The sequence below is a fragment of the Alnus glutinosa genome, chromosome 4 (genome assembly GCF_958979055.1).
Source record: "Alnus glutinosa chromosome 4, dhAlnGlut1.1, whole genome shotgun sequence".
Classification (NCBI taxonomy): Eukaryota; Viridiplantae; Streptophyta; class Magnoliopsida; order Fagales; family Betulaceae; genus Alnus; species Alnus glutinosa.
In genome coordinates, this window is record NC_084889.1 from 35,556,776 (window position 1) to 35,571,466 (window position 14,691).

General features: G+C 36.9%; 1 protein-coding gene across 1 annotated transcript; it reads right to left on the minus strand.

The window, feature by feature from the left end:
- Positions 1 to 312: 312 nt before the first annotated feature.
- LOC133865788 (chloride channel protein CLC-c-like) lies at positions 313 to 13,039 on the minus strand. The gene is made up of 8 exons (XM_062302261.1): positions 12,526 to 13,039; positions 11,531 to 11,813; positions 7,167 to 7,367; positions 5,580 to 5,757; positions 4,856 to 5,118; positions 2,232 to 2,501; positions 791 to 1,919; positions 313 to 641 (listed from the first exon to the last, which is right to left on the minus strand). Exons 2-8 carry the CDS (start codon positions 11,743 to 11,745, stop codon positions 558 to 560), a joined length of 2,340 nt encoding a protein of 779 aa, XP_062158245.1. The 5' UTR covers positions 11,746 to 11,813; positions 12,526 to 13,039; the 3' UTR covers positions 313 to 557.
- Between the last annotated feature and the right edge of the window lie 1,652 nt (positions 13,040 to 14,691).

A 14,691-nucleotide genomic window follows, 5' to 3' on the forward strand; every position in this document is an offset into this window, starting at 1 on the left:
TTTTATTTTATTTATTTAAGACAAAATTACTAACTTGATCCCGCTCACTAAAGGCAGGTGCCACTTCAGTAGTTCTCTTGTTTTGCAGGAAAGACGCAACCCAATCCGGACATGAGAAATTTGGCATCATCATAACCCGTTCGATAAAAATCAACCAAGTTCAAACTCAAGCTTTAGATTCCAACTTTTTTTACTAGGCAAATTAACATTAATTCTAACTTATAAAATTGCTAGTGTATGTATGTATTACTAACATATTAACATTTATAGCACATATATTTTTAAAATAAAAAAATAAATAATAATAATAATAAAAAAAAAAAACCACTGGAAGACTAGGGTGTCTCGAATCATTTCTTTAGAATTTTAAGGCTGGTGAGTTTCTCGTGGTGTTTCAAATGCGTCTATGACTCCATATACATTGTCCTCATGGCTTAGAAGACTCAAATTTCCTCGCAATATCCGTACGACTATACGACTGAGAGCGTGTTTGCCTCTCTAAAACAAAGTCGTCACTTCTACTAGTCCAAAAACCAACGGTCGACCATTCAGTTGATCTACTCCTTGAATTGAGGATTGAGTCCCAATATGTGCTCTGGCATGAAGTCATGCCGTGTCAGAATCCCAACAATTGGAGGCCTCTGCAATGTGTTAAAAAAGTCAGTACAAATATAACTTTGTAAGGTCACTGGCAGGCGCTTCCAGGCATATCTTCCCCAAGTTTCAATCTTTCATCATCTACTACAAACTAATCATCAAGAGAGAGAGAGAGAGAGAGAGAGAAACTTACCCCTTGGCTCTTTGGTACCACACACATGTGCCTGAGACCAAGTTGCCGAAAGAGAATTGCGGCTTTGGCTAGTGACATCGTCTCGACCACCGTGTATGGGGATGCATTTGTAATAGGATGAAGATCAACATACATCTCCATCTCTTCCTCTTCAATATCTAGATCCTCAAGTTTGATTCCCTTACCAGAGCCTGCCTTGGCAAAATCAAATGCAGCAAATCTTTGAAACAAATCATCTCCAGTAACCACCCTATCCTCTGAAAAATTCTTTCCGCTCAGCAAAACTAGCAAATGAGACCTCAAAACAACCCCGCACAATTCTGGTGCATCCGAGAAAGGTGGTTCATCAATCACGGGGAACCCATTATGCCCTGTTGTTTTCAAAGCATGTAATATATTCCCCACCTTTTCAACACCAGAAAAGGTGACCAATGGACCGGAAACAACATCACGTGCCGCCAAATGCCTCATGCAAGGTTCTACATGGGCCTCCAGGTAAGGCAATCCCTTTATTCTCAGTATTTGGTCATAGACACCCTTGTTGAAGTTATCAGCCACAGTTTTCGAGATTAGAAGAACCAACATAACAAGGGGAAGCAATAATAAGTCATTGGTGAGCTCAAGCAATATAACACACAAGGAAACTGTCATTCTCATGGTACCACCAAGAAAGGATGCAGCTCCAAGAAGGGCAAAGAGACCCGTGTCCAGGGTAGAGATTGATGCAAACAATCTCCCAACAAGACGACCATAGGAAGCTCCAGCTAGTATGACAGGGATAAAGAGACCGGCAGGAATAGCAATGCCATAAGTGATAAATCCAAGGCAGTATACAGCACCAAAGAAGATGAGAAGACTGGAAATATGAAATTCATTCTTGGTACTAGTGCTGAATAGGTTGCGAATGGCATCATCATTAGTGTTTAGAAAGAGGGAGGCAAGGTCGTTGTAGTACCCCGACGGGCACTGGAAGCCTTTATAGTTTCCAGATTCACCAACAGTGGGGCAGCTCACTGTCAGGTCTGTGGGGCAAGAGATGCACTTCGCAAGCCATGGCAGCCCAAAAGAACAACATGATGTCAAGATGGAGATGGCAATAACTAGTAAGATCTTGAAAGCAGCACCTCTTCTGCAGCAGCAGGAGAAAGAGTGGGCAGTAAGAATTGGTATAAGAACAAAATCATTTAACTAAAACAGATGTATCCGATTATCATTGCCCCAGATCCAGTCATTTTTTTATTTAAGTCAAAGCATCTGGTCAACTTTAACCGTGCCAGTGGAGATGGCATAGTGACAAGGTTTATCAAAAACAAAGTAAAAAAAGAAATTGATGATGATGAGGAAGCATAAATGCTTGTGATGCTTTCATTTTACCAACTATTTGTACCACTTATTTGAGTAAAACTATTGCCAACAAAAATAATTGAATAGGAGAACATACTCGTTGATGATGCTATAAGTACGAAGGACCTTGTCCACAAAATAGTTATAAGCGCTTCCAAGAATGCCTCCAATAATTCCTAGGAGAATTACTGCTAATAAATCTGAGGCACTATATGATTCTGTGGCAGAGCTGACATCATACATTATAAGACCTCCTTGGCCAAATAGCCCACATTTTCCCGTGGTACAATATTGTATGAAAGCTCTCAAAACTATGGCGACTACTGCTGTTGTGAAAAATGTCCTCCAAAGAAGAGCACTCCGCCACCTGAAGCAAGGCCAAATAAGAAGAAGCACTTGGGTTTTCAGAAATTAGAAGACATGATGATGGATTCAGTGCCAAATTCGATTTACAAAATTCTGCCCCCAATAGGTACAACACAGTTCTGTCCCTGCTACAACGGATTTAAAACCCAGCATTCTGATTGCCGTCTTTTCCTTAGTTTATTTGGAAAAATAAAATTTTCTTGATTTGATTACAGAACATTTTTCTTCAAATTCATTATTTTGGACGCCCAGCAGCAAAGATGTTACAAAAACCTTTTGCAAATGCTATGGAACATCTGAAATAACTGGCATGCATGGAAAACCTTGTGATCATGAGGCAAAACTTGTTAAAATTAAATCGTATACTAGTGAATGATCAGTTTTAGATGCTTCTGGTGCAGACACCCAATTATATTGGATGATATGGTCTGGAATTGGGAGGTAATCTACAAAGTACTAGTGAAGAATATGCCAATATGGTATAACAGAGTGAGTACATTTCATCATTTGATGTGTGGGTAAAAGCTATTTGAAAACATAAAGATGCAGATATACTCAAGAGAATATCATAGAATCATAGTACAATTGATTGCATAACACAATGTATGATGTGACTAGCTCACCGATTAAATTTTCTTGACCACATTACCTAGAGCTGAAGATAGAAAAATGTAAAAATGCAATTCCTAAATATATCCCTTTCATAAAATCTAATACACTTAAAATTTTTATATAATTTTAACAAACCAAAGGAGACTAATTTTAAAAAAAAATAATGAAAAGGAATTCATTACATGTTGATTCCTTACACCTTATGATGTAATATACAATATTGGTATATCCATCTCCACATATATCCTTCTTAAGTAACTCTCACCAATACATTTCCGTCAAGAGATATATATTTTTGTAAGCCAAAACTTATCAAACTCACCAAAACAAGTCAAAAGACACCCAAACTTAATAATTTCAGTATTCCTAGTGGGTTTTATATCAGTATCTGTGGGAGTGTTGTTTCGATGGAGAAGAGTTTAAAAGTTATTCCTTTTTTTTTTTTTTTTGATAAGTAAGAGAAATTTCATTAAAAGTGCAAGAAGCGATCAAGTACACAGGTAGTATATAAGAACGGCAACTAAGAAGAAGAAGAAAACAGTACAAGAAAATCATTAAAACTAATCACTAAGAGGGCAAGGAATGCAGCCATCCAAGAGTACAAAGAATAAAAGATAAAAGAAATGAGCTCCTCAATGGTTCTTTCTTTGTCCTCGAAGTGTTTATCGTTGTGTTCCCTCCACAGACACCATATAAGACAAACAAGGAACCATCTTCCACACAACCGCACTCCGAGAGTGACCACCCGTCCACCAGCAAGCGAAAAGATCAACCACTCGACGAGGCATAACCCAAGAAAGATTGAACCAGTTAAAGATGGCATTCCAAAGAACACAAGCGGCATCACAATGGAGAAGAAGATGATCCACAAACTCCCCATTCTTTTTGCACATACAACATCTATCAATCACAATGACCCGCCTCTTTCTGAGGTTGTCCAAAGTAAGGATCCTCCCTAGCACTGCCGCACAAGCGAAAAAAGGCCACTTTCAAGGGAACCTTGGTACGCCAAATACTTTTCCAGGGGAAATGACTTGTCTCCTTAAAGGCAAGAGACTTATAGAAAGATCTAACATCAAGCTTACCTTTGTGAGAAGGAGACCACCAAAGCTTATCTTCCCCGTCACGATCTAGACTGATGGAATACAATAAAGTAAAGAAAGAAGTTAAGACGTCCACCTCCCAATCGTGTGCCACTCGAATAAATCTGACATCCCACTCAAAAGAACCGCTCTCCAGAATCAAATGAGCTGCCACGAATGAATACTTGTCACAAGCTATGTCATACAAACCTGGGAAAGCTTTCTTGAGGGGCATCTCTCCGCACCACACATCATCCAAGAATCTGATCCTGGATCCATTACCCAAAATAAATTTGGTATAGCTACAAAACAGAGTCCACCCCTTCCTAATGTTCTTCCATAGCCCCACTCCGTAAGACCCATGGGGGTCTTAGGAACACCAACCAGCCTACGAAGAACCATACTTTGCATCCACAACTGAGTTTATAAGTACTTCTAGTAAACAAGTCATCTCACAGAGGTCTATAACTTTCTAGTCATGGACCTTTTACCCAACACCATATTCAAATGATCGCCATTGTTTCAACACTAAAGGCAAGAAGAATTTCAATGTCTGGCTATGTACTGACGTGTACCAAGATTGGGGAAGAATCATGCAAATAAACACAGGAAAGAAACAGAATAATAATAAAAAAAATGTGCACTTGAGAGAGAGAGAGACCATGAAGCTGCCTCTTCTAGGGCAAACAGAACACCACCAACTGGAGCACGAAAGGCAGCAGCCACACCAGCAGCTGCACCACAAGTGATCATGTCTCGCCGGTCCCGGTCATTTTTGAAGTATTTTAGCCATGTCCAAGTCAAACGGTACTTGCGAGAACCACCTTGCCCAAGTAAATTGGCTATACAAGCACCTGTGTGTACCATTGGCCCTTCTTTACCCACCACAAAGCCAGCAGAAACTCCAAGAATGGAGCCAAAAATCTGCAAAATCAGAATTGTGAACATCAGAGAAATGCTTGATTTTTTTTTTCCCTTAAAAGTATAAGGAGTTATCCCAAACTAATCATTTTGTTTCTTCAAACCTATCTCAAGTGAACAGAGATAGAGAGAGACCTTAACTACTGTGGGTAAAAGTAGGGAAGAGAGATATTACATTAAATAGAGAGATGATAGATAGTATGATTGTAGATAGTGTAGAATTGCGGAAAAAATTACATGTGATGGTGCTGTTTAATTGATGAGATCAATATTTGGCCTCAATTTAATTAAGATTAAGGATTAGTTGAGTTAATTTAAACCTCTCTCAGGACACAAACAGGTGATCTGAGCTTCTCAATAGATGTTCACTTTTGCTAAGCCTCTATTGTTTAAGGAAAGGTCATGAATTTCCATTTTGTTTCCTTTCATGGTAGTAGAGAGAGGGAACACAAACGTCTACTCACCTTTACAAAGAGAGTGCTTGGAGCTAGTATTGAATAAGCATCCACACCATTGAGATAGGCTTTCACCTCAGGAATACCAGATCCTGCTGCCGCTGGAGCAATGAAAGCACAGAGAGCTGCAGCAGCAGCAGCTAAAACTACATTGCAACCAGCATATGCTGCGAAAGCCTTGTAATATCTGCACTGGAACCACTACAGTGTCAATGTTATTATAAAAAAAAAAAATGGCATGAATATTCAAATAAGGATCTCACATGCATTCAAGACACAGCATATGCTCAGTAAACTGCTGTGATTCGATAAGAAGTACAGACGATAATTGTTCTTACACAACAGTTACGCGTTCAGTACTATATATAGCTGCATCTCATGTATTCAACTTTTTTCCATTAAAAGATTTTTTTTTTTTTTAGAAAAAAAAAATAAATAAATAATGGGGAAAGATAATACAAAACTGCATAGATAGAGATGCCTTTACTATTTTTACAGGTTCTGTTTACTTATAAAAAAAATTGTATTTACTATTAAATTTGGCAAAAACAGACTGTATCATTCACTAGCTAACTGTATAGATTGAAAGCAGGAGATTTTAAATCCCAAGCCTCCCTGCTCATATAATTAAAAATTAAGAATATTTTTATAAAGAGAATTTTTGTTAATAACAAGGAAAGCCCCTAAGAGTCCCATCAGAATGAAATGTGTCCAAGAATTTCAATTTATATCCCTATGAGTATCCCATCTCAATTAGCAAAGAAACAAAAATTTGAGCTCCATGTCTCTCAATATGAAACGAGGCAGCTCAATTTCTTCAGACTCCATGGCGCAGGCATGCATGCATGCATGCATGCATGCAAGCGCACACACACACACATTCCCATGCACATCCGCCTGCACACCCACCCACCTACCGAGCCAATAGCACACAGTTGCACATGCACACCTACATAAACATACATATTCTGGCACATGCTCACACCCAAACATATACTCTCCAAGTAAGCTTTAAAGCACAACCTCCTGAACAGATCTGACAATGAATAGGGCATGATGACCCCAAAATAGGGGGAAAATACGGCAATGCTCCCAGGAATCTTCCAATGCAGCAGTTGCAAAATTTTTGTGGCATTAATACTCATTGGTTTAGGGAGAGAAGGGAGATTGATGCAGGCAGTAACAAGTTCATGGACAGTAAGTTCAAAGACAAGAAAAAAATAATAATAATAAATCTTAGAAATTTGGTTTACATCCAATGCAAGGCCCACTTGAAATTTTCTAGTCATATGTTGCCAGTTCATGTTCTGTTAATTTTTGGGGACCAGGCATATTTGTCTAATTTCAAGATCTACAGGAATGAGCTCAGACAGACCCGTGAGTCTTATTTTGAGTTTGTGGGTCCTCATAATACTTTGTTTTAGTACTTTAAAGCTAAGTGTTTCAGTTTCTTTAGTGTTTTTGATTTTTTGTTAGGAAATCCTAGTCCAAGTAAAGTAGATATTTTTTGATTTTTGATCTGTAATATGTCACTTTATACCGATAAAGTTGAATAAAAAGAATGTATGGCAGCTTTTGATGCAGTAGTAGTCTCACTTGTGCTCAGACATGAGATCACTAGTCAGCAGCAACTTGAAACCAGCTATGTTCTCCACTGCAATATTATTGAAGAAGCCAACTAGTCCAGTACCTAGCCCTATAAGAAGTGCAAATGCCCACTTGAGTAAAACGTACTGAAATATCTGAACCTTCTTCCTTGACCTCCAGTCCTGCTTAAATAATTCATTTTCAACAATCCTGAAATAGAGTAAAAAAGTAAATTCTCTTATCACCTTAGCCTTCAGTCAATATAGTAAACAGACTCTCGGATAAAACTGAGATAATTCCTAAAGTTTCGATGTGTCATTCTAGTCAGCATGGAAAGGGAATTGTGACATGATAAAAAATTTGTAAATGCAATTGTTACACCAAAAAATATGGGAAAAAAAAAACAAGAAATTATTCGTATGCAAAGATGAGAAATAAATATAAGTAGCTACATCAAAGGCCTACAAACCCAGCCACATAAAAAACACTAAATTGAAATAAAAAAGTAAACATAGCTGGAAACAGAGACGCGTCTATGTTACAGCTTGCAACATAGCAAATACTGATTAACATGCAATTTTTGAAGTAAAACTCTATATGGTACACAATACAGCACCATATAGTACCAAAAACAAACAGTTGGGCACTGCACTATGAACTTAAGTTCACAGTCAGATTATCTCCTTTCTTTATGTTTTCTTCCCCTTTTCCAAGAAAAAAGTTTTAGTGATTTTTTTTTTTTTTTATAAGTAAAACTAGTCTTATTGAAAGCGTAAGGCGCCACTTAGTACACTGGGAGTATACAAAATGAAACACCTAACTAGGAAGAGAAAAACGAACAAAGAAATCGCCAAAACTAAGTGACAGAGAGGACAAAAAAGCCACCGTCCAAAGATACAGAATGTGAAAGAACGAAGCTAAGATATCCTCCATGGAACTCTCTAAATCCTCGAAACACCTAAGATTTATTTCCTTTCAAACATACTAAAAAATGCAGATTGGCACCATCTTCCAAATCGCAGCACTCCTCAGCCTTCCAAATTCCACCAACAGGCAAACAAGTCGATAACTCTTCTAGGCATTAGGCATAACCCAAGACAAACGAGTAAAGATAGAATTCCATAGAGTAGAAGCCACGTCACAGTGAAGATGAAGGTGGTCCACTAATTCCCCATTTCTCTTACACAAGCAGCATCTATCCACTATGATAACATGCCTCTTCCTGAGATTATCCACTATAAAGATCTTGCCTAGGGCCGCCGACCACGCAAAAAAAGCCGCCCTTGAAGGAGCCTGAGTCCGCCACACACTCTTCCAAGGGAAGCGACTACCTTCAAAGCAAGCCAGGGAACTAAAGGACTTGAACTTGAACAGGCCACTCTTGGAAGAAACCCACCAAAGCCTATTTGCACGACCTCTACTCACAATAACTGAGTGCAACACCTGAAAGAAGGAAGCAAAGACATCAACTTCCTAATCATGTGCTTCTCTAACAAAGTTCACGTTCCACTGAGTAGAACCACCCAAAATCTCCATATTATCCGCAACTGAGGCATCCTTCGCACGAGCAATACCAAAGAGAATAGGAAACGCTTCCTTCAGAACCGTATCTCACACCACAAATCATGCTTGAATGAAAGAAATACAAAGATAAAGGATGGGACTGCTTGAAAATTACTCAAAAAGACTTAAACCAACTCAACAAAACCCAAAACTAATTAATAAGGAAAGTAGCTCAGGAAAAAAGAAGAAGAAAAAAAGGGACAAGGATAGTAATGACACCTGAAAATTGTTAGGCAAAAGCCCCCACTTTTAACCAAGAAATGTACCAATTAATGAAAAGAATTAAAGGCACATCTAGGATCCACACCTAGCTTATAATTTCACAAAACAAAATGGTATAGAGCTATGGACCATGAAACCCAAGAATTAAGAAGCAAATCACTGTTCAGCAGGAATTGACTCACACCTAGAGCTAGCGCGTCATGTAGATCTTCCAAGAAAATCCAGTCCAGCATGGTTTCTGTATCCTATAATGTACTAGCATCTCTCTCATTCTAACTCACCCACTCAAAATCACTAGCATACCACTAGTTCTTAAATCTTTGCCCCTTCTTCACAGAAAAAATAAACAATATAGCTAAGTATCCATTGAGACCCACAAAACACCTGCCAGATGGCTACCTCTACCAAGGGGAACAGAAAACTGGAATAAATCAACAAAATAATGATTAATTCCTACTCCTTGCACATCACAGATAAATGGGCTAAGGGTCTTGTTAGATGTCCTAAGTTGAAGCATTTTGTCATTATTTTCCTTTTCATGCACAACAAACCATCCCTCGACTTGAGGAGGAACTTTGACCTCCCAAAATCAATATTGAATATTGGATGATCTCAGGAAAAAAAAAAAAAAAGGTTCAATGTTGGATGAAGGAAAACTGAGTTCAAATTTTTATGAAGACAGTGGAAGAAAGATTAGAGGTAATCAATTCACTATTTTCGAAATAACAGCATTCTCATTTAGAGTGCAAATAAATAACTTCCAAAACTTGAAGAAGAGAACTAGAGAAGAAACTTGTTAAGGACCCGGGTTTGAGACCGTGTGACTGGTTTGCTGAAAGGTACAGCGGCAGGGTTTTTGTCCCTGGGCTTACCTATGTTTGGAAAGGTAGATGATACGAGGTATTCGAGGTACCTCTGCCTCCTAGCAACTACTGGAGTTGGTTTGATAAATTTTCTGCATGCCTTTATTCATTCGAATCCCTCATATAAATAGGGTGAATTACAATACAGCAGTAATTGCTTGATTACCATAATTTTGGGGAAATATAATTCCCTTAATTTGCTTCCTATAAATCAGCTACTGATTGGGAAGTAAATTCCTTATTCTTAGGCTACAACCGGGGAAACACAATCCCCTTATTCTTAGGACTTTCCTACCTAAAAACCGTGCTCCTCAAGCACAGCCTTTATTTCCTCTTCTTCCTTAATTGTCTCAGCCGCCACTGTGGTTAGCACCTAGGGTTTTTTTGCGCCTAACATAAGTGCGTAACAAAACTTCATGAGATCTCCATCCATATGAACTCACAAAGAAATTTAAGTACGAAAAAATCCAATAGATCATAACATAAGCCACTGGTTTCTAAAAAGACAAAGAAGAGCTTCAAAAAATATGGAAACCCAAGCATAAATTCTCTATGAATAGAAATTTTAGATCCCTTCCCAACAATGAGCATAAAAAAGTAAGAGAACTGAAGAAGGGCCCTTTGAAATGACTGTTCAAGGACCTTCATGATCTTCTTGAACTGCGAATTTGGCACCAATCAGTTTCTAATAGGACACTTTTAAACTCTGGAGTGCTGGAGCCAATGCTCTCTAAGAAAAATCCATGACCGCTTAATGATCAAGCTTTTCTCTATCAATGCCACATTTCCCAACCCTAGTCCTTCCCAAATTAAGGTCGATAACAACATCCCAATTATCCAAGTAAGCATTACCCTAACTCCCCAACCTAGACATAAAAAATAATAATAATAATAATTAAATAAATTAAATACTTTCAATTCTAAAGGCCAAAAAAATTTCTGCATAAATCTGGTTTTGAGGTTCATTGGTTTAGTTTGCTGATGATCCTATTTACCACAATAGCACTAAAATAAACAAGAAATGAAGAAGGAATCTTCTTCTTGGGAACTGGTACATCAATAAACAGCACCATTTAGTGGAATTCATCCACAAATTTGAACGAGTCCTCTTTGTGAATTCTTAATAGTCCTAATAATTAGGACCAATCTGCTACCTCAGTACTCAGCAAGTGAATCTGCTCGTTATAGGTGAAGAACCTTAGGATCTCCTCCATAATCAAATTCAAAACTTTAATGAATATTATTGCCTTCAATTTTAAAACCTAAAGAAACACTAGCCACAATTATGTTATACTTTAAAAAGGCTAGTCAAAGTAACAATTGGAGTTACTTGGAATCACTTATAAAACCAAGTTCCACCTAGTAAACAACCAATGTAAAACTTAGCACCTATGCAATACTGTCACAATTCACCGACCCAATATAAGACTTAATACATATCCATGAAATTTGGAGTGTTACATTCAAAGCTCACTCCACTCAAATAATATTACTTGCGACTCGAACTTCAAGTGACAGAGACCACAAATAGTCACCTTTTGTTAAAATTGTTGAAGCAATGGGTTTAATGCGGCTATGTTATATATGTGCACACTGGTAGCAATCTATTATATATATTTTTTTGATAAGTAATCTATTATATATATGGGCTTCATATAACTTGTTTTGCATGGTAAAATTATTCTTGAAAAAAAAATAACAACAGGAGCAATTGGGGTTGCTTACTCATAGTCAAGGCTCTCAATGGGGCAAAGATTGGCACCAACAATGGCAATCTGAGAGGTGGTGTTCGTCCTTTTCACCAAAAATGGTTCTTTGTATGTCATGTTTTTGTCAGATACCTCTGACCAGTGCCTCTTAATTTCCTTCCCATCCCACAGAACCTCGTTTTCAATATCATGCACATCATCACTGTGGTTCACATTATTTTCTTGATCCATTTCCTCACTGTCGACACTTGGTTGAGCTTTTTCCACAACTTACTATTACACTTAATTGTTATGTCTACCTGCAAGCACAATCCACAAAAATCCTAATCATGCTTGAAAAAACTCAGTTGGCACATTCGAAAATTAACTACAAACAATATCTACATACCCTGTGGAACAAGATCTACAACTTGAAGAAAGTAATTATATAGTTGATAACTCTTGATCTAATGAAAAGAAAGATGCATATGCAATGCCGTCTAAATATAGCAAGGCAAAAGTGAACAGTGCAAATATGTAATATGCATAATATTAATACAATATCCATGATGTGTGTAGGTCTATTAGTAGTCAAAAAGTCTGAAGAAGTAGATTTACGCAATTTACCACCAGAAGAGTAAGCTTTGGATCAAACAAGTGCCGCACTAAGTGGATCAAATAACAAAAAATATACTTATTATCATCACATTTATTATTCCTGATGCTGTTGTTGTTATTATAAAGTCTAAAATCAGTAAATTAATATCTGCTACGCCTACGCACCGCTGCACAGGGAATCGAAAATATGGATAAATCAACAATTTCGTAGCACCTGAATTGATAGATATACACGAATATATTCTGAGATAACAGGGAAGAGTTAAAGGAGATGATAATCCTAACAGCTCCCAGGAAATTAAGCAGAGCAATAAAATTTTCGAAGTAAAGAAATACCCCAATTATAAGCAGAAAGAGTAGAGAAAAGGGAGAGCAACGCCCACAAATGAACAAAAGAAAGTGTTGGGTACTTACAATACGGTTTGCTGCTCCGTGCGCTTAAAGTCAAGCAGGAAGGACAGTCGCATCAAAATCTATGAAAGACCGGTTTGGCAAGTACGCTAAACATAAGAATTTAGTTGAAATCTGGGATCTTCACACCACAGTGGCACTGATTTCAAGGAAATTTCAATTTCAGGAGCATTCACCAGATCTTGCAAACACATACAGATGAGCAAATGGATGAAAAAAAAGGTCAACGTTATATAGAAGAACAGCTGTTGCTGTCGACCGTGTATGCATATACGTTGGCAGCTATGGATGATAAAGATAAAGAAGATGAAGACAGCGATGTTCTTCTAATCGAATACTAAGACTCTACATGCAGAGCAAGAAGCGAGTGTTGCGTGCAAGAGAGAGAAGAGAGACTTTGGAGAACTGGGTGGCGTGGGGGCCGGGGAAGCTCGGAAAGATGACAACCCGAAATGACAAAACCTGTGCGAGAGGTAACGAGAACAAACTCAAAAATCCAACTTTATAGGGGTCGGTCTTCGCTATTTTGATTAGCTTAGAACATTCATAGTAGCCTCACCAAATTTTACTCACCAAAATAACTAAAAATTATTTTTTTCTATTCTGATGAGCCACTTTATTAAAATTTCCCCAGCAGCCTCACCATTTTAACTAGTCAATATTCACTATTCCATTTAAATAATAATTTTTTCATATTTCTTTATTTTTTCTCTATATAATATTTTTATAAAAAATCATTTATATCCATGAAATAAGGACATTATCGTGTGAGAGATGGGAGATGAGAGAAGAAAATGAGAGAAAAAAGAAAAAAAGTGTGCTAATCATGTGAGAGAGAAATGTGAAACAAAATTTGGTGAGTGGGTTGTTGAGTGAAAATGTCTGGTCTAATTTGACTAGTAATTTCAGTCATCAAATTTTTTTGGTTAAAATGGTGAGGCTGCTGGGAGTGGTTTTTAAGAGTTTTCATCAAATTGGCTCACCAAAATAGCTAAAAAACTAATTTGAATTAGCTTATGGATATCATAAATAAATTTCAACGAATTTTGAAGTTTGAACCACCTCATTGATTGATTGTGATGCTAGTTACTTGTTGCACAGCTGTCTTTAATCTCTACCTTGATATTTAGGAACGTGATCGTTCACGGGTATTTTTACGTTTTTTTGTATTTTAATTAATGGGTATTTTTACGTTTTTTTTTTTTTTTTTTTGTTTTTTTTTTTTGTATTTTAATTTAATAAAATACAAAAAAGGATCAATAGTCGTGCTTTGAAAATTTGTATTCAAGATCCCCATTACTATTTTTTAACAAAATATATAACGTAGAAATATAATTATATCCCTCATATTAAAAAATTTCAAGCAAACAAAAATGTGATTGGGCTAGCCGCGCTGTAAATTAATACATAAATATTAATATGGGGACGAATATATTATTATTTACAAGAGAAATGATATATATCTCTTATATATTTTATTTTTAAATTTATCATTGAATTTATGGAACTTACATTGGGTTCTTCTACAAATTCAATAGTAGATCCAAAACTTTATATATGGAGACGTGTAGGAAATGTATGTGTATCATTTCTCTATTTGAAAGCATTCCTAACGGCCTCACCAAAATAGCAATTTAGTGAAAACACACAAATATCACTCTCAGACTCTCAACACTATTCACTCACCAAATCATTAAAAAATTATAAAAATGTGTTCATTTCTCTCTCTCTCTCTCTTTTCCTTTTCTCTCCCACACATTAGCCTCTCACACACAGCATCACTAGTATGAAAACCAATTCTTTGGATTTCTTAAAGAGTATTCATTGCCTCCTCTAGAAGCTACAATTTGTAATTTGCTACATGTAGATTAATACATAAACATTTTTTCACATGGCCTAGTTCGACATTCTTCTCATTATGATGGTCAGTACAGAATCAAGACTTGTAATCTAAGATGTGTGTACTTTCCAAGTTCTTTTCTAGTTTTTCAAGTATGAACAATAAACTAAAGCTCTACTGCTCTAGCACTATAATCATTTATCTGAATTTGGAAGAAATATCGGTCTGATAGAGAAAAGTGGAATTTAAATGAAATAGTGATAGTGAATAAAGAAATCTGCAAAAAAAATATTATTTAAATAGAATAGTGATAGTGAATAGTTAATATA

Coding starts and splice junctions, on each gene's coding strand:
- LOC133865788 (XM_062302261.1), bottom strand. CDS start 11,745: ATGGATCAAGAAAATAATGTGAACCACAGTGATGATGTGCATGATATT. Junction 2,502..4,855: donor CTAGAAGAGGCAGCTTCATG/GTCTCTCTCTCT, acceptor GCCTTGCTTCAG/GTGGCGGAGTGCTCTTCTTT. Junction 1,920..2,231: donor ACTTATAGCATCATCAACGA/GTATGTTCTCCT, acceptor CTGCTGCTGCAG/AAGAGGTGCTGCTTTCAAGA.